Source organism: Gymnogyps californianus, chromosome 1 (assembly GCF_018139145.2).
Source record: "Gymnogyps californianus isolate 813 chromosome 1, ASM1813914v2, whole genome shotgun sequence".
NCBI lineage: Eukaryota > Metazoa > Chordata > Aves > Accipitriformes > Cathartidae > Gymnogyps > Gymnogyps californianus.
Genome location: NC_059471.1, coordinates 191,299,296 through 191,323,893, shown reverse-complemented (window position 1 = coordinate 191,323,893; position 24,598 = coordinate 191,299,296). Strand labels below are relative to the sequence as shown.

Below are 24,598 nucleotides of genomic sequence, written 5' to 3'. Positions count from 1 at the left end.
TTTGGAACTGATCGGTGAAGAGCTGCAAGAGGTTTGTGTTTCAGTTACTGCTCTGCAGTCAGCACAAAACATAAACTCCGCTTACTGCGCTGATGCGTATATGAAGCTGCTTGGCAGGTCAGTATTAAAGCAAATCTGGTGCTGGATGTGTTCTCTTTTTGCCCAAAAGAACTCTCTCTCCTGACAAAAGAGAGCATCAGACTTTATATATAAACACACTTACATCCCTTTTCATGTTCTGAATTTGTCCCATGTATCTTTAGGCACTTAAAGGATGCAGATGTGGGGGTCTAGTCCCCCTGTAGTCACTGAACAGAACTAAGCACTTCCAGAGAGTAACTCTACCCATGCCAGGACCAGAACTGCCCTTTGAAATTGTCTCTTCCCTCTCTACCCCCAGCTGCAGAGGGAACTGGGGCAGTTGGGCTTTGTCTTCTCCCATAAAGCAAGGAGGACTGGGGCACAGTGTGGGGTGCTGGCCTGCCCCAGCCGCACTCCTGAACTGCTAGCACAGCTCTTGACACAGTTCTGGCCCATGCCAGTTAGTCTCTCCTCAACAAAGTGCAGACAGAGTTTGGGGACAGCACAGGGCAGGGACAGTTCCCAGCAGCCAGCGAGGATGGGGCCATCCTGCCTTTGAAGGGAGGAGAGTTAGAGGTACAGATGTGAACTGTGATGTGGCACTTGCCTTTGGAGCCACAGAACAAACAATATTTTATTACTTAATACAGATATGTCCTTGGTCTCTAACTTAGGCTCCTAAGTATCTAAAGTTAAGTATGAAAAATGCAATTTCAAAAATTGTTACAGGTCTGTGTGCTGCTGAAAGACAGCTATATATGGCAACTGTATTTAAAACGTTTCAAAATTTCAATATCCAACAGCCAGAGATTATAAACATTTCACGGTATCAAGCAAGAAAACATCTGCAGTTTCACTGTTTACCAAAATGGGCTCTGTGCAGAGTTTAACTGTAAAAATGTATGATGTTTATGATGCTTATGCATTTTAAAGGCAATAGTAAGCATTCAAATTCGTTTTTTCCTCTTGGATGTGTTTGACTACAATACAGATACTACATCATGGACAACCTGTGCATCATGGGAAAACCAGGTAGCACCATCACTGGTAATGAGATTTTGTCATAAGCACAGGCCAAAGAAAAAACTTCTACCTGAAGCTGGACAGAGTATTTCAGTTGCAGAGCTAAAGGTCAAGCTGTATAATGTGAATCACAGCTGAATTAATGTAACACTGACTTACCTAATCTTAGAGTTTGCTATTACTATTTCAAATGGCTTAGCCCAAGTAGAAGCACTCCCTCTGGTTAAGCTGTGAGCTGTTTAAATAAATATGTCCCTTTAATTTTGCCAAATGCAAAAAGCTCACTAGAAGATATTTTCTGCTCTTTCAGTAGCACTCGATCTACGTGGTAAGCTTGCATGATCACATCTACTTGGATAAAACTCAGCTTTGTAACCAGTGCAAATTACATACTTGTTAAATCAATGAAATAAGAATAATTTGCCTGACAGTAAGTTTTATTGCAATTCATAGGAATTTTGTTGCTGAAGTAGTCGATTGTATCCTATAACAAACTCAGCAAAGTATCTGTAGCTTAAAACGAGCCAAGTTTTTCTCCACCTGGAAAATTAGCTGGTCTACAAAATACATTTAAATTCATGGATACCAAAGCCTGGCTTCACCGAAGTCCAAGCAAAACCTTTGCTGACAGCAGGAGGTTCAGGATGCCACCTACTCTCTTGTACAAGCCCATGTAAACAACATCTGTCCTGGGGCTATATGGCCCTTGGAAAGCTCCTGGTGCTCCTGTCCTCAGACACCACTGGCAGATGCCTATCCGGGACGTTTGCCACATGGTAGCACCCAGGAGGCCTTAGTCTGCGTGATATGGGGTTTTAATTTTTTTTTTTTTTTGCCTTTCCTTTTGACACTGACTTTTTTTTTCCACAAGGAACAGGAAAAACAGCACCAGAAGTAGAGTAAGAATTCAGGGTGGCAGAACTGGTGATGGAAGACCTGTAAAAAGTTTGCTATTATTATTTTGTATTTTAAAAGAAAACTATCATCAGCCTGGCTATTTCAAAGCTGGCAGAAAGCAGCTTTCTGTGAGCACCTTCTGAATAGCACCATTTGATTAAAACAGATATGCAAAAGTATCTTTTCAAGCTTTTCCACCATGTAGTTGGTGTTTGCATGGAGGAACTGACTATTTATTGCTTAGTCGCTGTGATTGGACCTACATGTTCCCTGCCTCTGCATCTGTAGAGGTCCAAGCAGATGAAACATCTCCCTGGGCAAACCTGCTTGCTGAACTGAGGTCTAATCCATCACACCGGAAATATTGAAACAGATCATGTCAGTGATCTCAGGCAAACAAAGGAATCAAGTCAGAGAAAAATTAGTCTTTCTGAAGTTTCACTCATTTTAAAAATTTAACTGGGCACTACACTTTTAGACGCAACTGTTGACTCGAATGATATAGTGACCCCCTTGTTAATACAACTCTCAATTTTATTTAAGATACTTTCTTATTGCTACCATGTTACGAAAGGACCTGCACTTACATATTTTCAACGATTTCCCAGATACTGTTATATTTCTGCATGACAATGAAAGAAAATCAATACTACCAACACTGTGCTGACAATTTTATCCAAGCCATGCAATCAGAAATTTGTTCTGCTTGTATTCATATCTTAAGTGACTTCCAAAAGCCTTTTGTTAGAAAGCCTAGCAAAATTAAAACCGCAAGCTATGAACATGCTCCTCCCTAAACAAGTGAAAATGATCTACTGTCATTTTAAAGTTACTTATATTCAGTCTGGCAAAACAAACAAAGAAGAACTGGATTCTTTCAATTTCATTATGGGAAGATACAAGCTTACTTCCAGGTACAACATTACAGAATTGGCCGGATGCAGTTGGGCATATCTAGACTTGCTGCTGAACTGGCAGGCAGCATTCAGAGCAGGTTCTGGCTCTAAAACCTGGATGCACTGATGGAGTTTGGTGAACTCCATCCTATGTTGAACCTCCCAGAAGAGGAAAGTAGCTTTAAAATACCTTTGACTTCTGCATCCAGCGGGGGAATGCAGGCTGCCCTAAGGGACTATCACAGCGGCACAGGCCACCTTTGGCAGTCTCACACGTGGAGGAGGTTCTCAGCACTCAAGGGCTTTTTCTGCTCCGAAGAACCTGCTGTCTGGGTTAATGGGCTATGGAAAAGGTGTAAGCAGGTGCTACCTTGAGGACAGGTCAAAGCCAGTTCCCAACACCCAATCATGCTAACCTATTCAAGTTTTGCAAAGTATGGTAAATATCAACTTGCAGTAACATAAGCCTGGGCCATGATGGCGCTATTACATCTGTGCAATGCTTTTGGGATTGGCAGGCATAAGAGAAGGAATAATTTTGACCTATTGAAATTAAAGCATATGTGCACTGTTTCACAATGTAATACACCACATCACAATGCCTACCAACCATACAGGAATAGGTAATTCAATGCACATAACCACAGCAACAGTCAGCACCTTCACCTTTTAGCTATTTATGAAATTAGTTATTTATGAAATGATCTTCCCTAAAACTGAAAGGGAAGAGCCAGGGCTGGCCAACCTCTTCTATTCTGTTCTGATACAGCTGCATTTCAGAGAGATGTCTGCCACGATTTTCTTCTATGTCATACACCTGGGCTACTTCTCCCAGAGGAGACAACAAAATGAGCCTTCTGAATCAAAGCCTTTCTACAAGCTACTAAATGAACGTCACAGGCTTAAATTCTGCCCTTCCCATGTACAACAAAAACTCAGCTGCTGCATGGAGTAGTTTATGAAGATTAATATATAGCTAAAACAAGTCACAATACATGTTAACTGACATACTAACTGCATCCATACAGGTTCAGAGATCTTGAGTAATCTTGCCAACTTTATGCACGTAATGCAGCCCACATTTCAATTCTATTTGTCTGTGCTTATTTTACTAACTAGGAGCTTTACCTGCTCTGATATGCGTAACTTAATAACCACATACAGAGTCTTGGGGTATCTATTCTATTAACACCAATGGCAGCTGCACTTACACATCAGGGAAATACCTCCTCCTGGTCTGACTCTACTCCCCAAATGGCTTTGGAACCTGCAAGCTCCAAACCACGGAGAAACAATTCCTAATGCACCACCAGTGTAACTTCTGGTATCTCTGTTTGACTGCACTCAGCAACCAAAGCCAGGTGAGTTACGCCCATGAAAACATGCTACCGATTTTCTCCAATTCCAGTAGCTCACTGCCTGTAGCAGGAGCACTAAGTATAAAACCTCATCATGCTGCCAGCTTGAGATATGTTCTTTGTTCAGAATACAAGGCTGACAAGCACAGGAACAAGGCTAACAGGGACAGATTTGGGGTCATTAACTGTGACAATATCAGAAAACTGCAGATTACATTGAAAGAGTCCCCAAACAAGGGTCATGTATTTCAACGACTTAAGGAAAAAAACATAAAAAAAGCTTTACAAAGAAGTTTAAGATCATGTGCCCGAGTTACACACTTATTGTCCACCAAATGCCTACACATACACTCAAGAAACAAGAGAAAGTAATAATATTTCAGGTACGTTTCAGCACTTTTTGCCGACAGAAATGGTATCTTTTCCTACAGCTAATCTTATTTTCTGTCTTCTAGAGCTAATGAAAGAAAATTCTTGATGCAAGAACTGTTGCTGTACCAGACCTCTATCACTCACAAGCCTGGGTGGTGGAAGACCTGGTTCACCTGCAAAGGGAGTCTCTTGCCATTTGCAAAGGAGTTTGAGAAAGTACTTACAATCTGGAATTCGCCAAAGCCTTTCAGCCTGCCTCCTCCGCCCCACTCCCTATGCCCCCCAAATCAAAAGCACCAAAGACATTAAAAACAAGGCCAGGAGGCTATTTTGGAAACACAAGATCTACAAGAGGTACAAATATATTTTCTCAAATATATTACAACAGAGGATATTCAGTATTTCTTGGAGAAGGAGACAGGGTTTTTTATTATCCTAGAACTTTTCTGGAAGTGGATTTTTCATATCCTAGCACACTGGAGCAGCGATGTTCTTGGTTTTGCAAAGAAAAAAACATGTCTTAGCATAATTCATGGCCCTTCCCCCTCATCCTCCAACATTTATTAATCCTTGGTGGATTAAAAAAGCAGAATTAGCACAGAATTCCCTGGATGTAGTTAAGAAAAGTTACGAGGGAAATATTGAGACTAATTCCTTCATGGCAGTTTGGGGAAAGAACACAGAAATTTGCCCTGGTTAACAGTACACTCTATTTCTGCTCATACTAAGAGTTTCTATTGCACTGGAAAGCATGGCACAGTCATTACGGCTCTACACAAAATAGAGGGGTTCTGCAAACCATTATTAGTTTATTTTATTGGATTATATATGAAAACACAGAGCCCAAGCTCCCACCAAGCCTTATTTGGCAAAATCACAAGAGATCCAGCCTAACGAAAGAGCCATATAAACCAGAGAAGACAGACAGTAGTGTGTTTTACCGATCAGCTCCCTTAACAGTTGTTCAAATGTCCCCCTGCTCAGACATCTCTTGATGTTTTATTTATACTACTGAATATGCAGATACTTAATACCCAGCAGTATTTAGCTCAGCTCTTCCTGCATCTGTGTCTTTATTTACCAGACAAGAGCAGCAGCAGAGAATACTCACAGCTTTTGCGAAGACCCCCATAAGCTCTGGGAACTGATGTGTCAGGAGGGCTAGCATGGCTGTGAAAGAACATAGTCCAGCAGTGAAGAGGATGAAGAAGGGAAGCTCTTTCTTGGGGTAAACTGAAACTTCATGAAATGCTGTAGAAAAAAAATGGGAAGGGGAATGCATTATACGTAAAAAAAAAAAACAACCCAAAACCCAACCAAAACCAAACCAACATTCTTACGTGATTTAAACAGCCAGAGACAGCCAAAGATGCTTTTGAAGGAAGAAACACATAGAAGGTCTGAAACATCTAAGGCCAACATTATTGTTGTGTCAGTCATCTCACTGCCAAATAATTCTCATCTAAAGATATTTCTGGCTTACTCTGGTCCTATGTACATGTTACTTTTGCCTTCCTTGTGTCAGCACTAACTATAACGCAGCTGTACAACAACTAACCCCAGAAAACTAACCTACAAATAAAACATCCAGGTTTTTTATGCAGGTCATTGGCTAGCCACATGGCTGCGTGTTTGCTAATGCTGATACACAGCATTAGCTACGTGTGCGCAGACACACGCACCCGGGAGCAGCAGTGAGACCAACCTTGCAGAAGCATAGTTGTAGATTAGTTTAAGCAGGCTGTAAAACTACAGCCTTTGTAACAGTAAATTCTGAGGGTTTAATCTGCAGAACCAAGAAAAGTTATCCTAAAAGTAGGACATATAAACACGTACTTTAAATTCAGATTTTCAGAATTCTCTGTATACTTATAACAATACAACAATTTTTTAAAGTGTTAAAACGTGGAATTTAAATTAATAGTGAATTTTTAAGGTGTTTGTTAGTATACACTGAAAGGCATACAGAAATTTCCTCGACTCTGGTATGAAAAAATCGCTCACTGGGCTTTGGAGAAAGCAGCACTGAGAAGGCTAAAAGGCTCAGAAGAGGATAATGAGTATTTTACTGGAAGAATATATCCCTTAAACTTTTATGGTGGCTCAGATTCAAGGTGAAAATACGGCTGGGTTGGCAAAAGGTCTGGTGGACTCTTATCTGTCTGCTTAACTCATTGAGTCCATAGTTTGGAGCTACAGTCATGATAAATGCAAACTTTGAAACGTTTTTTCTCATACAGGACAACCTCAAGGCTTCCCATATACTCAAATCCTATGGCTATTCATACACACAAAACATTACTCTTCCATTTTGCCTACTTTCTTTGCTTCAGTCACCAGCTCTCATCTCATCGTACTTGCAGACAACATAAACACAGGATAATCCAGCAACGTGGCAGGACAATATTCTTGACTGCATTAATCCAGAGTGGAGTGGTTTCCAAAAGCAACAGCAGGAATTAATAAAAGTTTAAATTAAAATATTATAAACTAAGAATATGTATGATTTTTGGGTCTGCTAATTCAATCAGTTTAAAAAGAAAGACAGATAATTTGTAACTTATCTTTGATTTAAATTGAATTTAGAGATTGGGAAATTCCAGATTGTGGACTTTGTAAGTCTAAGATTGCTTGTCCTCAGTTTTTTGCACTTGCTTTTGACACAGGCTCAGACTCGTTTTTCTGGTCTGTTATCCAGTCATGGCAAAAGTTTTGTGATTGCTATTTTTAATTTGGATAGCCTATGAGATCTTAGCGTTCTGATATAATTCCAGCTGACTCTCCTTTAAAACACAGGCAATTAAAGGGTGTGGACAGGTATGCAAAACCCCTTTAACCGACCTGTGTCTATCATGGTATGTTAAACCCTTCCCTACTCAAACCCAAGAGATTTTGTAGTGAAAGGCATTTCCCATAACTGCCAGAGCAGAACACAACTGTCTACATATGCTGTTAAAGAGTCCCTAGCTTCTAACATTTGACAAGAACGATTAGTTTTGCATCTAAAAAGAGAACACTGAGCTAGTCTGCATGACTTTGTCATTCCTAAATCTCCTGACACTCCACCCTCCCCAGCTCAGCATCCCTCTGAGTAAAGCAAGCAGAGCACTCTAAGAGGTGTTGTTATAATTAGGGCGATTATAATGGGGTGGGGAGATATTGTCAGTTGCCAAGGATTTCTGTGTAATATCAGCGAGAATGTACTGTGAAGGAAAGACTCACAATGAGTGGATTTTCACTGTATTATTCTCACCTAATGTTTACTCACGTAGGCTTATAAAAAGTGGCAACACATTTTTCAGCCCAAACGAGAGAGGTTCTGAATGAAAGACTACAAAGAGTGCAAATGCCCTCAAAACCAGCCTTCACAGCAGAAGCAGGCTACGTTTTACTTTTTCCAGAACAGATTTATTCCTTCTTCAGCATAGAGAAGGTGAGAGAAGAATCTCCTTCCTTGGATCAACTTGTATTTGCCTCCTCTGCCCCGACCCTGCAAACCCCTCCGTACTTGTAGGTGTTCCACTTGTGCTCACACAAAGTCCCACTGTGAGAAAACATGTGGGAATGAAGCGTAGCTGTTTGCAAGATTGGCTGCTTCGGCTCTTCCTCTGCATTCTTGTGCTTCACTGCGTGCACTGCAATAAGTCTCATTAGCTTGGACTGTAACGCTTCTCGAGGGCTGGATCTGTCGTTATATCTGTATCTTGCAGAGCACTGGGAACACTGTTGGCACTTTGCTAATAGATGCCATAAACATATATAATAAACGACTGAGGTAATTTCACATCAATCTCTTCATAATAGCACCCACACCATCACACAAAGAAAACCCTTTCTTGCTATTTAAGACTGCTTTTCAGAAAACGTCAGCATAACCTGTCAGAATAACAGCTACGTTAATGATCCAGCTGTCCTCAAGCAGGTTTGATCTTGCCTTGGAATTTAAGTAGCTAGTGTGTCTACAAAAGACTAACAAGGCTGTGCCACTGTGCTTTTGGTTTGATGGGATGTTACCCTAGATGAAAGATCAGATATATTTTCCAGTGTCTTGGCAAGAGAGAATAGCAAGATCTAACTGCTTTATATCTCTTCAGTAATCTCTCTCCCTGTCCCTACACTGTCAACAACAATAAGGATAGCTAATTGTTATGAACTGTGGCTAGGAGCTGCCTCTTAAACCATCACGGGAGCTCCAGAGACTCACTGTCAACCTGATTATTCTAATCCAGCGTATTGAATTTAAAAGGCATCGATGGAGATTGGTGCTGCAAGACTCAGGTAAACGATTCTTTGATGTCAACAATAAGAAGAGAAAAGTTGAACATACATGGTAGTAGTTCTCTATCTGCAGTTTCTGTACAAATAGGGTAAGGGTAGAAAAGATGTCCTTTTTCCAGTGGATAGGGGATCATTCTGAAAGCTGAAAAGAAAACAACACCGTGCACAAGTTACTGTGAGTGTGGCAGTCACTGGACATACTTAACTATATTTACAATTTTGAAAAACAAACATAGACAAAACATAACATTTATATTTGGTTGCAAACAGCATATAAATTGCTTAATGAAATGCCAAAATATAAATCTACACTTAGCTTTTAATCCTGCAAACACGTATGTTTATTTTTATTCTTGGAGAAGGTTCATGAGCGTCAAGTGAGACCACATTACAAGTACATACATATACGTTTGCATGATCAGAGCCCATTGTACTTACAATTCCATAGCCAAATTTACACATTTTGTCTTAGGCTTTTAGGCTGCAGAATTTTTAAAGTTCAGGGGAAAGAAGTGTATCTGGTATAACAGGTATAGCCTACAAAAATGACCAGCCAAGCTTGTGAATTCAGGCAACGCTCAAAATCTCTGTGCATCAAGCATAATAGAAGTTTTGCATGGAAAAAAGTACACTACTTTTTTCCCATCACACTCCAGCAAACCAGGTAACACTGATGACTCAAGCCCAGAGAACCAGTTTTCCAACACAGTCATGTTTTCATTTTATATTTGACAATCAAAGATTAATACTGAATTATTAAAACCAGGTTCCTCACATGCATTCTTTTTAAATGTAGCAGATCAAGTCAGGTTTCCAATATAAATCTTCAGGTCATGGATTAAATAATACTTAATTTCATGCATTTTCAAAACTGAAAGTAATAACAGAGAGGGAGGGAAATGGATTACTAAATCTGGACGGTGATGATGTCATAGGCCATCTGAGTGTGGTTTATGGAAACATCCGAGTACTTGACTGAATTATAGCTTTGCAATCAAGGCATCCTTTTCCATTATCCTATATATTATTCTCACTGTTAAAATGTCATCAACGTGTTATTCTCACTACTCCTATGAACATCAGTCACTGAAGCAATATTTTCCTCAACAGATGTCCTAGAAGCACTGTATATTTTAGATGTTAGGTACAGCCCACTGCCACACGATAACACTCCATTATCTCTTGCTCACAAGGCAACCCAGGAATTGGTTTAAAATATACAATACCCCAGTATTTTCAGTTGTGCACACTGCATTTGAAATAATGTTAGCTGTATTTTTTGTGCAATTATATGAGTGTATTTATTCTTGATTACTATGTTTAAAGCAACAGTAAAGAAGGCAGAAATCCTCAAAGATTGTAAACCAACCTGGGCTGTAACACTCTTCCAATATTAACCCCCCCCCCTCCATAGCACCCCAAAAAGCCAAGTACAAATACAATAATCCAAGCCTTGTATGATCTTCACATGCAACAAACTTGAGCGTCTGTACAAAAACATAGGTGGAGGCATGTTCAATGCTCATTACTTCAAAATCACTAACACAAGTTTTTCCTTCCAACTTGGCTTAATATTTAAACAGACCATCAAACCTCTTCTGCCTTACCCTAAATCACAGTAGGATTAAGATTCTAATCAAAATAAAAAGGGATGGTAAAGGTGTTGCTTTTACAAAACAAGTGAAAAATGTCTGAATAGATTTTGCTGAATTTAAACAGTCATCTTTGACATGAGACCAAATATGGAATATTTACAGCAAAACAGTTTATTTAGCAATGTTAGCCATGGAAGAAAGTGCTCTGGTTCACCTGTATCAGTTTGTATTTACATAGGTACTTCTCTGCCTTACTCTTACAGTATTATCTGATCCTTTTTTACATTAATCAATTCAGGTAGCACAGAGGCAGTTTGCCATTCAACCGTGTGCTCGTTGTAAAAGCTACCGTACTATTTGAGAACCCCTAGGTTTTTCTTCTTCATGCAAACAATAGGAAACATGACACAAGTTTAGAAACCGACAGTGACGGACAAGCACCTCAGACTCTTTGGAAATTTGGTTACACTTGAAACCACAGACCTTCTGTACAGAGCACCTGGACCAAACCCAGAGCAGCGCTTCACATGGTGTCACTTGGGCTTTTTCAGTTGTACTATGAATAAAACTGTACTTTGATTGATCGAATGAAGACAGAGCAGGAACCAACCAACATTCCAGTTCAATGATGATCATTATTTTTATAACCTCACTTTTCTCAACTGTTGAATGCAATTTGGGAAAAAGACTCTGTGAGAATTTTGGAGTTTAAAATATCACAAAGACATTGCTGCATAAAGTTTGTTAGAGGCTGTCTTAGTTAGGAGTGACCTTATTCTCCTCAGAAGCATTCAAAATGTACCCCCCAAGTGACTGACTTGATGTACTTAATTCTGCCCAGTTCCCACAAGGTCAGAACTGAATAGTGTATATATGTGGGCATTAAATTCCTACATACAAGCTACTAAAGTGAGACTTGTGGTTATTTAAGCATACTGACAGAATAGTACACTTCAAAGACATGGCAAGTACATAAATACCTAGAAAGCAAGCGAGGGCAGCTGACCATGTACTGTATGTAGACTGTTGGTTAGAATTAGTATTTAATTAAATTTAATTTCTCTGCAATGTTTCCACTAGTTTTAACTTACAATTGCGCAGAGATGCAAAGGAAACCTTTGCAAGTAAAGGACATAAGAGTGACATAAATAGTTCACTACATCTGTAAAGAATATCACCCAGACTAAGATATGGACCAAAAGTTATGATTATTGGACTAGATACTGGTGAAACCATTAAAACCCATGGGAGTCTTTCTGTGTGAGAAAAATCTGAACAAAATTCTTGAGGATTGGTGCACTGTTCACCTCTCTGAAGAGAGATTCACTGTGCAAAATGAATTACGGATTTTTCTTTAGAGGTTATGCACCAATACTAATTTACATCTTTACAGGCTACTATACAAATATGAGCTAATAAAGTACATATTCAGATTGCTGTGGAGGTAATAAGGAGAGGAATCAGTTAATGTAGTTAGATGGGAATGCCCTACGCTGCCTTCAGGCACAGATGACTAGATTTCCTATGTGGCAGAAGGACTGCAGGGCAGCCAGCGTCCTGTGCCAAAAGCTGGTCCTTGTAAACAGCCCCTTAGGGACTCCCCAGCCTGACAAAGCAAAAGAAGATCTATTCAGGACTCCCTGCAAAATACTGCTCCATAATGATAGGATAATGAGCCTTGGGCTAAAGGACTTCTGCAAGCACCTGGAAGAGAAGAAACACTGCGCAAAAGCAAACCACTGAAAATAAGTCACTGGGAAGGAAGCTATGACAGAGAAAATAATAGATTGGGAAAAATGACAGGAAAAGAGCAAGCAGGTAGGACAGAGAACAATGCAGCAGAGCAAACCTCAGGTGGCAATGGTATGGATTACTGAGCAAGGTGTTCTATACACCTAGAAATAAAGCCATTGCTTCCTCAGGGAGCCTACATTGCAAATTAGGCAAGTTCAGGCCATCTCATACAGTGACTAAGACAGTAAGTCACTTTTACAATGGAGGTTATTAAGTGCATTTCTGTAGGAATTATAGTGACAAACTATCTTTTCTAACAAAGCTAAATGAGAACAGCAAATGGAGAAAGGAAAAAAAAGTGGTATAATAACATATGGAGAGGCTGAAAGAGAACAGAATAAAGCAGAGCAGAAAAGGGGAACTAGATTACATAAAGAAAAATCTGCATTAAAAAAAGCCCACAAAGGCTAATTATGAACGGTACTTTTTAATTCTCTGAAACGTGAAAAAAACACATCTCAAAGACAGGATAAGACAGGTTAGAAGGTTAGTATATGACCTTTGGAGGTCATATACTCCAACCTCCTACTCAAAGCAGGGTCATCTTCAAAGTTAGGTCTGGTTGCTCAGAGCCATGTCCAGCTGAGCTCTGAGTATCTCCGGAGATGGAGATCCCACAACCTATCAGCAACCTGTTCCAATGCATCACCACTCTCACTCTGAAAATATTTTTCTTATGTCTAGATGAAATTTCTCTTGTTTCAACTTGTGTGTATTGCCTTGTCTTTCTGCTGTGCAGTTCTGTGAAGACTCTGACTCTGTCTTCCTTATCATCTCTCCCTTGGGTGGCAGAAGACAGCAACCAGATCCCCCCTTCACCTACCAGAAGTCTTTTCCAAGTTGAATAAAACCAGCTCCCTCAGTGACTTTTCCTACATCACATGTTCCAGTCCCCTATGCATCCTAGTAATCCTCCACTGGACTCATTCCAGTTTGTCAATTTAAAAAAAAAATATAATAAAATACTGTATTGTTTTATACTACATTCAATAAAAATATATGATTAGCTCCTTTGTAAGAAAGAGAATTACTTACTGCCTTCCCATGTACAGTGTAAGAGATTCAATGCCCCCTCTACTCTTTTCCAGTGTTGAAGATGAAAGAAAGCATATGCTATTGCTTCACTGTCCCCTCTCTTCAGAATATGTTCAGGGGGCAGAATTAAGCTTTTCATTTCTAGTAGATACTGCAATAAAAAAGCAGAGCACAATTATTTCAGAGGTAATAAAAACCACAAAAAGCTGCCTGCAATTCTACAATGCACACTGAAAGGTCTATTTCCCTGAAGTATTTTCCCTCATAAGTGTTTCATCAAATGTGTAACATCACCAACCGCACTTGAAGATAATTATTGATTTATTCCCAAAGACTAAGATATGCTGACAGATGGTTAATGTTCTGCTCTTCAGCTGTAGTAGGGGGACTACAGAGAATTTCAAAATGAGATGTCTCTCTTATCAAAGGAGATGGAAAAAAGGGCTCATAGCAGAAAAGAGAATCTAATTACAAGAGCTTTTTAATTAAAAGTGTTTATAATAAAATGAAGAAGACATTAAGCAGTTTGATGCACATAGTCTTTCTATAAGGAAACATGCAGTACTCATAGTTTGCAACAGGTTGCTTTACTGCATTGCCATCAACTGGTTGCCAGGTCTATGAATATGCAAGGTTGGCAGCCACCTAAGTAGCTATCAACAAGTTACAAAGTAAAAAAGTTACAAAATGCAACAAATACCTGATTTCCAGAAAAAAAGCACTGGATGTTTAAGCTTGCTACTTGAAATGGTTATTGAAAATGATATGAAAATGAAAAGCACCACTGACTAAACCCACGAGCAGTTGTCCCTGTTACTGGATCCCCTGTAACAGAAGCGGATGAAACACACAGAGGGTTCATGCCACAGGAGAAGACAGAGGTCCCGGACATTATTCAAGCAGGTGATTTTTCCTCCTTCCCCAGCCCATGAACTAGACCACTACCAGTTCAGCAGGCATTATCTCATCCCTGGTGTTACTACATTCCAGTTAGTGAAGGGGAAAGATAGAGCAGAGGGGAAAGATACAGCCCTTGTTGGCATGCTTTACAGGGAAAGAAATGACAGAAATCACAGGCTGCCGAATCAACTTCAGTTTGTCAGTTCTCCTCTGAGAAGTGTAACATTTCCCAGCTGTGCGCTGACTGCTCTTCAGTAGCATAGGGAAACCATCGCTCTTGTCCAGGACGCCCAAGAGACAGTCCCTACCAGACTATTTAAGTTAACACAAGAGGCAGCCGGTGAGTCAGGCAGTAGACTGTCAGGCCCTAACACAAGGTTTGGAAAGGAAAGTTATGGTTAATCATTGGCAACAAGAGAGTGAGTGTGCAGCCCCTCCATTTCACCCTGTGCCTATGCACTGGTCTGGAAGGAGGAGGACTGCAGGACCTAGGGACTGACAACAACCCACTGCAGGCACCCACAAGAAGGCAACCTGACACCAGAGGTGAAACAGAGGCATGGGTGTTGTTAACCTTCCACAGCTCCTGTTAAACGCTGACTTTTGTGAACAGGATGAGCTGGTGCAGAAAAGAGGAGAAAAGAGGGCAAAAAGAAATAAACGAGAACCGAAAATCCGCATTGGGGAAAGGAAGAGGAAAGGCCAGAAGGAAATGAGCACCAATAGCATGATGTCATGGAGGGCATCCTAGAGCCGGTCACCCCTTCGCCTGAAGAAGCCTGGAAGGAGCTAGCAAACAGGTAAAGGATTTGAAGAGACCGTGATCAAAGCAGAGGACTGTCAACCCTGTGAAACAGATAAATACTTCAAAGAGGAAAGAGAAATGACGTGTGTTTCTGATGCAGGTAACAGTATTAAAGGAGGAGAAACTGAATTAGCAGTGGGAGTAACAAGTGTGATACTTGGATTTTCTCTAAAGCCTTTCAGAAAAATCTGAGAGCTGCAGAGCAGGTGGGTTAATGGAGGAAGCTGCAATTTAGTAGGCAGGACAGGGGATTAAGAGTGACAGAGAGAAAAGAATAAAGAGCTGACAAGAGGGAGGGAGCTGCCAGGCTTACCGAGATACAGCAAGCATTCTTATTCACTGCCCTAATGAATGTGCCACCCTTTTAAAAACACACATTATACCTGTTGAGCAGAATGGAATACAGCTGCAAGAGCTGCAGGTTTCTATCTGTTTTATTAATTTAGAACATAACTCTTATTTCCATATTTTTTGCAAAAGTAAATGAGAAAGTAAGTTCTCAATATTAAAAATATTTCAATCAAAGGAAAAAAAAAAACCAAACCCAAAGCCATGTCACTATTTGTAGGAAAAGAAAAACCGGGAAGGAATGTCCTATTTCTAGGAGTGTTGAGATGAAAACATGTTATTTTGATTCTTATGTATTGCTTGTTATCAGCAATTAAAAACAAATCAAGTGGAAATACCAGATGGAAGGATATATCTTGACACTTGCAAATCATTCTTAGTCCCACTCAGTTGTGTTGACTCTCCAGTCTGCATTTTTCTCAGTTTCAGAAAGAAAAACCTATTTTTAGAAGTTCCTCAGATCAAAAATGTGAAACACTCCTCCCTCATTACTCTATCACAGCTACTTTCCCAGACAAAAAGTCCATAATCTGGTTTGGTGATATTCAAGAAGACCTACACACAAATTTGATGGATGGCTCAAGTCTCATTTGGGCCTCATAATAGTTTTTGTTTTATGCACAAAGGTCAGCCACACCTTTTGGGCATACAAGCTGTCAATGAATTTATCCCGGAGGCATTGCCAGCAGGAATGATAATTGTACACAGGCCCTGAGAGACCTCGCCTGGAACACTCTGTACAGTTCTCATCAGGCACTTTCAGAAACGTAAAGATCAAATTCTACAAGTACAGAATAGAGCTAACCAAAGAAATGGCAAGTCTGCTTTGTGAGAGGGCACTTGAAGGCCTCCATCTGTTTAGCTTCTCTAAACAGGAGTGATGGGTACCAAAAAGGTACCTAGCTGTAAGGTAGGGCTTGATTATTATGGAAGGAGAGAGATGACTGTCCATGAAAATTAGGATGGTCTTGATGTCCTAGAATATCATATCCATTGCCGTATTTTCAAGGAGAGTTCAAGAGCCCGGAGGGCATTCAGGTTCCTGGAGGTTTTGCTGAAAGGGCTCAGGATCTACTTGGAGATAGCATAGCCAAGGGCAGCCCCCTTTTATGGTAACTGCAGGCTACTGCCACCCAGACACTTGACAGGCAGGACTGAGTCCCAGCAATCTGCTGGGTTTCTCAACATGGTCCCCCTGAAACATTTTGGATTGGACAAGCAGACAAATTCCAGTGAAATGAAATTAAATGAAAAAAAATCTTTCTTCAAAAACTATCCAATAAGCTGCAGTCCTCATGCTGCCCATATAACGTGTGAATCACAGTCCTGATGGACTTCCGCATGCAACAAGTATCTCCAGCTCTTGGAAAAAATCAGCCAAAGACATCTGATTGCAGTTTCCAAGAGGTTGCTATTGCACTTAATCAAAGATACTACACTAGACAGGTATAGTCTTCTCTTCAGCCACCAAAGACTTCAGGGTGGGAATCTGACTATTTACATCTCAACATTTCCAAAGGCCTCAGTCCAGAGCACAGCCCTTGTTGTTACAGGACTAATATGGACACAAGATCCTACCATACCACTAAAATTCATACCAGTATGAACTCTATCTGGCTTTACAAGAAAACAACCTACACCTCTTGACAGACTGCCTATTAACTGTAGCTCCTGATACACTGGCATCCTCTCAGATTCAACCATGACCTTTACAATTTAAGTAATAAAACTTCACTACCTTTTCAATACTTTGAATACACAGGGAAGATGGGAGCCCTCTGTCATCCTGACAGGGCTCTGAACCCAAGCGTGGTTCCACTTCAGAGGGACAGTCAAGTAACAGGCTAAATAAGAAACTTAGCAAAGAGCTAGCCATCATGGAGGAAATGGAGATGGCAAGCCCAGCACATCTCCAACTGCATTTGTTTTTCAATGACGAATGAAGAAGTTTAACTAGAACAGGAAATAGCATGTCACCACCATCTGGGGTTATAACGTTCCTTTAAAAAAGGAATCAGCTCCGTAAAGACAGTCTAGAAAATTCCAGCCAGAATGACCTAGTCTTAATCAAGTTATGAGTGAATACTAAAGTTGCACAATGATTTCTGTCATCAACAGATGGCTCAATAGGCCCTTCTCCACTGCATTGTTTTGGCTTAGATTTTTTTGGTTGTCTTTTGTTTTTCTGGTCTCTCTCTTCTCTCACCCCAAACTTTTTCCTGTCAAAACCCTGTACTTTAGGAGTTACAACAAGGGTAACAGTATTTTTCAAGTGCTTCCACAGAGGGCTTCTGGGCCAGTTACATGACTTTGTAATAGATATTGCTCAGCTATACCCATTCTGTACACATATGGGAATATGCCTTTTAACGAGCATTCGGAGGATGACAATGGACCTCGTACACATGAAGTGCAACATGGTGGAGTTTATATTTCTCTTACTTGACTTGATTGAATATAAATTATTTATTTCATAATATTGACAGCACTCTGGCTACTAATTCTCCTCTGCTGGGAGTGCTTTTAACATTCCACATTAATGAGCTACTTCAGTGCCCTTTTATAAAATAAATCAACCTATCTCAGGCAGGTTTCCTTCTTTTCCTCAACTGTTCAATTTGCCTCTGAAATTACAGCTCAGGACGAAAATAGGCAATAGTCATTCCTGCACCTGTGACAGCATCCCTCCAGGCCAGAATATGAGAATTTAACATTGTTTGAACAGGAACTCTCCTCCTCCCAGCAGGATGAACAGCACAAGCTTAAAACAGTTCCAAAATACTGGTTTCTACCTGCCCAGAGAAGCCACTTTTAGGTCACCTTACAAGTTCTCATCAGATTGATGGTAATTAAGAAGTTTGGCCTTTTTGCTGGAGATACAAAACCAAATCACTGTCTCACTGAACAGTTAAAAACTCTCTTAAACATGTCTGGAATAGTTTCTCTGTAATATCATGGGGTGTGCGGAACAGATTCATTTCCCATCTGGTATATGAATTTGTTTGCGTTATTTGTTTCTATTAGCAACTACAACTTACTAGAAGCCACACAGGCATACAGACAGACACAGTTCTTATTAAAAAAAATTAAAATAAATAAGAAAGAAATGAGAAGGGATGAAATGGAGAACAGATAAATCTTGAAAAGTGTTTAAGTCAATGGTTTGTTACATCCTTTTAAGAAACTGTTTACAAACAAGATTGGCATTTCTTAAAGTAATATCAATATTTAAGTTGCCTGATTCAAATACAGCAAACTTCAGCAGGTACTCTCTTTAAATCAACTCAGCTCCTGGCTTACATAGCAAACCCATACAACTGTGTGCAGAGCACACTTCTGACTCACTTTTAACATAGATATATGGACCATCATGTGTTTTCTCTTCCCTTTGACTTTACTGAGTAGCTCATGTCTCATACATCACAGAAAAGAGGGGGGCTTTTCAGGAGAGTTTGAATGCAGGGAGGAAGCCTTGCAAATCAGTTCAGAAAGAGTGTTCCACAATTGAGGAACATCCAAGAAACAGCTGTGGTACTTTATCAGCATTAGCTTGGGATAGTTGCATCACATATAAGTGGGGAAGCTCCAAACACAACATATAAACAATACTGATGAAGTCGTGTGTGTGTGTATACACATATACTTTTTTTCCCACCCACTCCACAAATTATGTACTCTCCATGACATAGGACGTACTACTCTCTTTTCCATACAAAACCCTCTGGAATTACAGTGATACCCCAACTGCTTCAGTGGCAATAAAAACCTTTTTGTTTAACTCTTAAATTTTTGAGCAGCACGTTGTCAGACAGTGTCAGCACATTTCCTTGGGACCAAAACTCCACAATGCATGGTGCTACACTAAAACAAAAGGATACTAGTCCATAGAATCTCATTTAAGACAAAGACGGTTGAAAAAAAATTCAGACAAATCTTCACAAGTCAGTGATACAATTTGTTGTGATTCTTCTCATAGTGAAATTCACAGCTCTCTGCTTTGTTCTCTTTCCTGCTGTACTGCTGACTTCAATCTGCTACTGGTTATGTTTTTCTTCTACTAAAAAGAACCCTGAAAACACTCTGCATGGTGAAGTGCTTTCTTTTTACATAGGCAATCTCTGCCAAAGTATAAAGCTGCAATTTGCTGTAGCTGAGCTGTTTCAGTCACATAAACAAGACAAACTGTAGACAGACATAATATCTTTTATCAGATATTTTTCTGGTACAGCTTAAAAAATTAAGCCACTTTCAAGCACAGAAACCTTTCTACAGGTAAGATGTCTTCAGAATGAGAAGTCTTGATCAGTTTGACAGTGGTTCAGTTTTCGCTGCAGTCAAGAAGGAGATCATAGCTGACACACCTGAGCTGGCCTTACCCTGCACAGCTCAGCTTCCAGAAACAGCACAGCCAGGTCAGCTGCCCAGCTTCCTGGAGAGATCAGGCAGGCTGCACTGAGCTCTCTATTGCCTTTGTTCACTTAAACCAAATTCTGGTACCTCCACGTGTCACATCTTGACTCTAGTGTATTCCAAAAACAATGAGAATTTATCACCTATAGCTGAGACTTAATGGACTGATCTCTGGGAATTAAATTGTCATTGAAATGTACTAAAAAATGGAAGAAGAGACCTGTGTCAAAAGAAGGTTATTTGCTGGAAGGGTGGCTGCCTGAAGAAAGACTGTCAGCCATATTAGGTCTCTGTAAAAGGCATTTTTGTGCAGACAGAAAATAAAAACCAAGGTGATGCGTAGTCATCTAGAATCAATGAAAGTGGGTACCAACATCTTCATGACACACATACTGAGAAGACTCCCAGAACCACGCATACACACTGGTTTCTATGTGGAAGGTAGGTGTTTTTGCAGGGTTTCTCACCTCTATGTAAAGACAAAAATCTGGGACTTTTAAACCGCTTCTTCTTAAGGGGTTCCTACATCTTTAGATTACACTCAAAAGAAAGTGTAAGAAGTAATTCTGACCTCTGCAACATCACTATGGAACACTGGACTGCAATCTGGCCATAATCTCCTAGGGAAAAATCAGCAGCATTGTAAGAATCCCATGGTTGTTTTACGCAAACCTGCAATAGGTCACAACAGGAGACCCAGTCTCCCTTTCTTGCTAAATTCAGCTCAGCAGCATCTCTCAGCGTGTTCAGAGTGTGTTCCCTGCATTCCCTTTGTCTCAGAATCTCATTAGCAAAAATCTGCTATTTCCAGTTAAATGTCTTGAAAACGCATATCCAGTAATAACCTTTTTATGTGGTAATTCTAAATTTTAATGATTTGCACTGAAAATGGTAAAATCTCCTTTTGAGACAAACAAGAAACATATAAAACCATTTTTTTTCTCTTTAAGAGTGCAGTTCCCTGCTTTCAAGGCTTCTGCTGGGAACTTTGCAAATGCTTTAAATCATTTGTCACCTTTGTAATTTATTTATTCCTCAGTCTGAACAAGACACTCATTAGTGTTTAAATCCTAAGGAAGCTTTGAAGACGTATTAGTTTTGTGGCACTGTTACATTTCTTGTGATGCTACTTGCTAAAACTTATCTCCATTTCATTAAGAACAAACTGGATATGACTTCAATCATAATTGAGGTGTAATATCTATACTGTGCATAAAATTATAACCAAAAATACATTTTTGCCACCTTAATATCCTTTAGCTAATAGCAGAAAGAATGAGTGTGAATTCAGCAGTGCTGCATATTAATCTGTATTAGGCTACACTGTTTTAATGTTAAAATATGAACTAAAAAAACCCTAGAGTCTCCTCCCGTTACTACCTTGTTATCCTGATAATTTGTATGTTTCACAAAGGTTTTCAGTTTCAAAATGACAGACTTTGAAAAACTGAGGGAAACAACTAACAATGTGAACTGACTGAAAAGCTCAGGAACTTAAGTGAGGAAGAGGACTGGAATTTCTTTACATCAAAAGTATCGAAAATAACATACAATCTGCATTTCACACATGGAGATACTTGTCAGACAGGAGATTCAGCCTTGTATTGAACAGCCACCTAGACAGAAGCTGGCTATTGAGAAGGAGGTCACAAGCGAAGCACTGATCTACAAGAAAAGCAGGATCTTGGAGGTCTGGAAGTGCAGAGGTTATGGAGCAACTGCCACAACTTACAATAAGGTAGATTTTGCAAAGGAAGTCAAACCAAAGAAGAGCAAGCTCTTAAGTATAAACAGAAAAAGAACAAGCAAAAAGGTAGTAAACAAAGACTTAGCCTCAGTTTCATGGCAGTGCAGAGTGTGGAGACAATAGCAGGATGGACATTAGGAGCATGTACAGAAGTGGAGGCCACTGCAGCCAATGATCTCTGTCCCTGAACAGTGAATGAAGCAGTCCCAGAAACGGCCAGATTAGCATAACTGACTTAAAGCAAAAAGATCCCCACTCAGAATTAACTGATTCAGTGATGAGAGAAGTAAATGCAATGCTGTTCATTTAAAGAGGAGGGAAACGATATGTGTTAATATGGAATCATTAGTATGCAAACTGTTACGAAAGATTTTGATGGAAAGAATTATCAAAAGTATGGAGGTAAGTGAGGAAAATGGAACAGGCTCCCAAGGATTGCTCATGACAGGCTAAACTGGTATCTTTGCTTGGCAACATATCTAATTTTTTAGACAGCAGGGATAGAATACTCTAACTGGGCTTCAGTAAAACATTCAGAAAGGTTCACCCAGAACAGGACTGGAATAGAGTGTTAAACAGGCAACCAGGCAGAATGGTTGTGTTGGTGCAAGAACCATTGGGATGGAAGAAAGTAAACAGAGTTCCATAGAAGCAGTCCTGGAACCAAACTTCAATTAATATTTTCATTTTATAGCTTGGCACAAAAATAGAAGATCAGCTAATAATACAAAGGGACTCATCTCACCTAAATCTTGTTGTCTAAAAATCAGGCTTTTACTGGAAAATAGTTGCTCCTTTCATAGTCAATGTAGAAACAGGCACCTCGGAGGGAAAGTCTGTCTAGAGATGTCTAAGATAGTTCCTTCTTTCCACTGCCTGTAGAGGAAGTCTAGATGATTTTATTAAACAAACAGCCTAACTTTCAGATAGCTAAACCATGCTATTTAGTGGTTGGCATAACAGATATAGGTCACAGAGAAAATATTTCATTCCTGCAATGCATGAGAATTAACTTTCTGCAATCGATGCGTACATATGGGAGAGGTTTTGCGTTTATCTTGACCAGACTTGGTGTTCAGCTGTACCTAATGAATAGGCTCCCTACATTAACACACACCAGTCTTCTCCTCTCCAGTGGAGGCTGCTTACTTTCAAAGGGCAATACTGGTCCAAAGGTTTGTGGGGTGAGGTGCAGAGGCAGATTTCCAAGGGCCAAAAAGCATCTGCCTCTAGTTTGCCTTTACAATGAACTTACAGACTGCAATACTGAGTATCAGGTGATGAAATAATAAAATACATTAGCCTTTAGTAGCCCCTGGGCAAGATTCTTACTGCTGAGATACATATCTAGAGAGGGGATTAGGGAATTAGAACATAAATCCCTTTTCTTACTTTGTAGCTCTCAGCAATTCTTCATCTCTGAGCTTTGCATTCTCAGAACTTAATGACAGGGTGCTGCATAAGGAATTACTAATGCAACTTATATGAAGCACACCATGAACTCCAAGCATAGGTTCCTCTGTATAGCATGCCAAAAACATATTCTTATATGTAATCATCAAAACAAATAAAACATGCTATTTTGAACTAGAAGATCTTTAATGGCTATTTTGTAAATAATAATCTGTCTTTATGTCCTGCAGCGTAGCATTTGGTGGTGTCTACTACTGCAAGCCACCATGTAATTGTTGCTCACACAGAGGACTCACTTCGGCTAAAATTTCAAGTTGCATGGTCCAGAGTAGAAGACACTGAATGTGAAATACCGAACGAAAAAACTGTGCATACTATCAGCTTCTTTCCCTTCCCATTGTTTTCTCCCCTTTCCACAACATCACTCATTAATCTAACACAGAAATCAGGAGTTAGGTCCTCAGCAGTGTTAAAGCTAGAACAATGCTTTCTCCATACTCACTTTTGGCACATGTGGATTAAATTCTACTGCTCTGTGAATAGCTTCTACTGCATTCATCTCTGCAGTACTCAGCCCTCGCCTTGAGGCAGCCTCTGGAGAAAATCTACAAAAGCAAAGAAACAAAACACATTAGGTCAGAAATGCTAGTAAGAGAAAGCCAGAAAAGGAATCTAGAACATGGGCCCATGTAACCAAACTGAGTCAATTTCCTATGCTCTCTAAACTTCCATAGCAAGTGGAAACTCTGAGTGATCTATTACATCAAGGCCAATGAAAATCCCAGCAGAAGTGGAAAGCATGTTTGCATCTAATCATGGCAGAAAGTCAGTTCAAACAGTTCTTTCTCTGTCACTAATCTAAATTTGCTCTAGGTACCTTGCTAAGGGGCATATTCAAGGCTGAAGTTGCGGAAAAAAGAAAAGCAAAAAAAAAAAAAAAAAGCCAAATTATTGTTGGAGGGTTTCTATTAAAAACAGGTTTAGGGAGGTTCCCAACCCAATGCCCCTGGGTCAGGTTGGGATGGAAGCACGATGCAGCAGCAGTAGCGGGTGGTCTACTGGCCGCAGCACCATTGAGGGTAGCATGCCCAAACTGTGGGCAAATCATCTGCCCCAGTGAATGAAAAACCAGACCATGCAATCTCTTTCTCACCTCACACCCCACGGCTAACTCCAGAGCTGTACTTGGCAGGCAGACACCACAGGGAAAGCTGTGACAACCTTAGCCCTGCCCTCCCAAGCTGGAGTCGCTGTGTAGGGAGGAAAGATGTTGCAGTAGGTACTGGCGATCTACAGGATAAAAAGAATGAAAGAAAATTACTTAGATCTTGATGTGTACATACACTTTAAAAGCAAAAACTGTCAGGATGTCACTCAAGAAAATGGCTTTCCACTCTACTTGCTTTCCAACTTTAGGGAGGCATTCGACCCTCAGGTGCACAGACACAACTCTGCCTGGGATTCGTGTGAAGGCATCTGAGAGCGGAACTGGGATTTTTGAGCTCCATCTCACAAGGAGCTGAGCACTCTTTCAGGGTGGGCCAGTGCTCTCAAGTCCACAGGCATCAAGTAGATGTGCTCAGCACCTTGGAAGGTTGAGACCCAAGAGAAAACCATAACAGGAATGAGCAGATATTTGTGTCTCT

General features: G+C 40.1%; 1 protein-coding gene across 5 annotated transcripts in view; it reads right to left on the bottom strand.

The window, feature by feature from the left end:
• The window catches only part of ST7 (suppression of tumorigenicity 7), a 157,968-nt gene that overhangs the window by 1,168 nt on the left and 132,202 nt on the right, over positions 1–24,598 (bottom strand). For 3 of the 5 annotated variants that reach the window (XM_050903759.1, XM_050903737.1, XM_050903751.1), the window contains 4 exons: positions 23,455–23,557; positions 13,330–13,480; positions 8,955–9,047; positions 5,739–5,878 (listed from right to left, as the gene is read on the bottom strand). In XM_050903759.1, the coding sequence (XP_050759716.1) occupies positions 5,739–5,878; positions 8,955–9,047; positions 13,330–13,480; positions 23,455–23,557 (487 nt within the window). Of the gene's footprint in view, positions 1–5,738; positions 5,879–8,954; positions 9,048–13,329; positions 13,481–22,284; positions 22,416–23,454; positions 23,558–24,598 lie in introns of those variants that run through there. The other 2 variants (XM_050903729.1, XR_007767141.1) reach the window with 2 other exon arrangements.